This window comes from Elgaria multicarinata, chromosome 6 (genome assembly GCF_023053635.1).
Source record: "Elgaria multicarinata webbii isolate HBS135686 ecotype San Diego chromosome 6, rElgMul1.1.pri, whole genome shotgun sequence".
Taxonomy (NCBI): domain Eukaryota; kingdom Metazoa; phylum Chordata; class Lepidosauria; order Squamata; family Anguidae; genus Elgaria; species Elgaria multicarinata.
The window spans coordinates 42,421,259-42,423,931 of NC_086176.1; the positions used below are offsets into that span (position 1 = coordinate 42,421,259).

The window sequence follows — 2,673 nt, forward strand, 5'->3', positions numbered from 1 at the left end:
GAGCTTTAATAACTGGAAAAAAAATGCATCTATCCAGGCTTCATACTTGTGGTTTGAGACCACAATACTTGTGGTTTGAGGCAGGGGGTTGGACTCGATAGCCTTATAGGCCCCTTCCAACTCTACTATTCTATAAAACCAGTTCTATGTTGCCTGAGAGAAATTGAGTGATCTCTATTTTATCCTAATAGCCACATTCCTGTCTGGATATGGGGTGGGTGGGTTCTTCTACACCTGCAGATATAGCTCAAAAATACTAAAGTTGGGATGAAGGCCGTTTATTTCATTCATTCAAGGCATTTTACTTTGGTCTTTAGCCGAAAGGGTTCCCAGAGAGCAGTTTATATAGGCTGAATTAAAAAGCAAAGACAGACACCGCTCCTGGGATTAAAACACCAGATACTAAAGGAAAAGGAAATCATTAATGCTGTAGGTGTTTTATTTACTTCACAGATCCGTATTAGTAATTACGCGGGCGTAAGAGATGTTCCTCCCCTCGAGTGAATGGCCATCTGCCCATAGCTTCTCTGTCCCAATAAATTAATAAGGAAGGTAGATGGTGGGTGAGAAGCAAGACGGAGGAAATGAGCAGCCGCACAAGATGTGTGTCTGTGAGTGTGTGGCGCGCAGCACAACTCCCCTCCGAGGGTCGGGCAGCGAGGGGCCGATGAGTCAGAGGCGGAGGGGCTCCAGTCCTCGCGCTCTATAAATAAAATGGGAGGCCGGTGAAGGCTACAGCTCAGCGCGCGCCGTCGACGGGAGTTGCGCGCCACTTGCCCCGCCGACCGACCGCCACCGCTCGCTTTCAGCTCCGCCGAGCCGAGGTGAAAAGCAGGACCGAGCGCGAGGGCAGGTCGCGCCATGGGGGAGAAGAAGCTCCTGCTGCTCTTGCTCCTGACGACCATACTGCGCGGTCAGCGCGCCCAGCAGATTCCCAGCCCCAGCGAGTACGCAGTGAAGCTGTGCGGCCGCGAGTTCGTCCGCGCCGTCATTTTTACCTGCGGAGGGTCCCGCTGGAAGAGGGTCTCCTTGCAACAGCAGCAGGGAGCGGCGCAGCAGCAGCCACCGCTCCCTGGCGCCGGTGAGTAAAAAGCAGCGCAGGGCCATAGATGGGAACCCGGCAGGGTGGCGACACGCGCGCGCTCCTTCCGTCACCCTGCCTGTAGCGCGCGGGAAAAAGTCTGGTTGGCTCCCAAAAGTAGAATTCGGCGACTTGCGCGCTTGCGCTGATCGCTCTCTCCCTCGGGCGCGTCAAACTCTACGATCTGCAGCTATTACGCGCTATCATGTCTTGATCTGGGCTCATAGCCAACCTAAAAGTTCGGGGGGGGGGCAAAAAATGGGGGGGGTCATCTGGTTTGCAGGCCTTCTAAAGGCAATATTGTAAATTGCTTTGAATGATTATTTGTAAAAAAAAAAGGGGGGGTAAAGAAAATTTAGGGGGAGGCAGATGCCCCTAGCTTATCCCCGCTACAAGCCTGCCTTGACCATAAGAGTCAAGCGGGACTAGCAAGTCTCCTTCACTCCTTATGCAACTTCGCCTGTTCAATGCAGATCGCCCCAGCAGTAGCCCCGTAGTTCCGCGTTCCCCACATATTAGGATAGAATCCAATGCTTGACCTACTTAGAGTAGACCTGTGGAAATGAATGAGACCAATTCATTTCAATGGGTCTACTCTAAGTAGGACTAATGTTGGCTCTTACCCTTTGATTGCAATTCCCATGTTCCTAGCCTCCATGACCATGCACATTCATGCAGGTGTGACGTGCACAATTTACATTTCTCTTCTCTCCCTCACCATTCAACTGCTTCTACACGATGAGCTCCATCCGACTGGCGTTTTATTGCACGCTCATTACTGATCACTCAAGGGTTGACAAAATAAGACCCCATTAAATCCAACATAGGGCTCCATCAGACTGTGTTTGCTTACCTTCGCTTCTCTATGCATTTGTCCCTCATTACTTCCTCTTTTGAAAGAGGAAGTAAACAACTCTGGGCTGTTTTGATCCCCTTTTAACACTGGCTAACCTTTTGATGGATTCCTTTATTTTATTTTAACAGATTTTGTACAAAGTGACAAAGGACTGGAGGATATCAAGTTGCAATCAGACTTGGATCCTAAATTGGAGCAACTACGAAGTGTCAGTCAACCAGCTGGACAGCAGTCACTGAAAGATTTGTTTAATTTATATGAGGATTATAATGAATATGTTCCTACCTCTGATAACTTCAATGAATACATACGTCAATTAGAGGATGCCTCCCACAAAAGTGCAGGTGAAACTGGGTTGGCCATGGGCTCAAATAACTTGCCTTGGGTCAAATACCCTAGAAGAAAGCGTGCATTCTCTATGGGAGTGGCTGGAATATGCTGTAAATGGGGATGTACCAAAACTGAGATTAGTACATTATGCTAAAAATACAACTATAACTCTGTATTTAATTTTTCAGGAACAAGGATATTCAGTGGTGTACACTTAAACTGAATATTGTGTGTAGAGAAAATGGGGTTGATGATTTTTAATTTGTTTTATTCCCAAGTAAATGATGTGTCTTATTTTCTTGTAACAAGTTTATTAGTTTCTTGTTGACCACTTTCCCGCAAAAAAAGAAAAAGGAAAAAAAAGTTTGTCATTAGAACCATGTTTTGTGCTCATTTATATTTATTT

General features: G+C 47.1%; 1 protein-coding gene across 1 annotated transcript; it reads left to right on the forward strand.

Moving 5' to 3' along the window:
* The first annotated feature begins 861 nt into the window (after positions 1–861).
* LOC134400421 (relaxin-3-like) lies at positions 862–2,459 on the forward strand. The gene is made up of 2 exons (XM_063128754.1): positions 862–1,081; positions 2,066–2,459. Exons 1-2 carry the CDS (start codon positions 862–864, stop codon positions 2,419–2,421), a joined length of 576 nt encoding a protein of 191 aa, XP_062984824.1. The 3' UTR covers positions 2,422–2,459.
* The last annotated feature ends 214 nt before the right edge of the window (positions 2,460–2,673 follow it).

Excerpts from the sequence above, each read along its gene's own strand:
- LOC134400421 (XM_063128754.1), top strand. The coding sequence starts at position 862 with ATGGGGGAGAAGAAGCTCCTGCTGCTCTTGCTCCTGACGACCATACTG. Across the intron at positions 1,082-2,065 it reads GCCACCGCTCCCTGGCGCCG|ATTTTGTACAAAGTGACAAA; the intron begins GTGAGTAAAAAG and ends TTATTTTAACAG.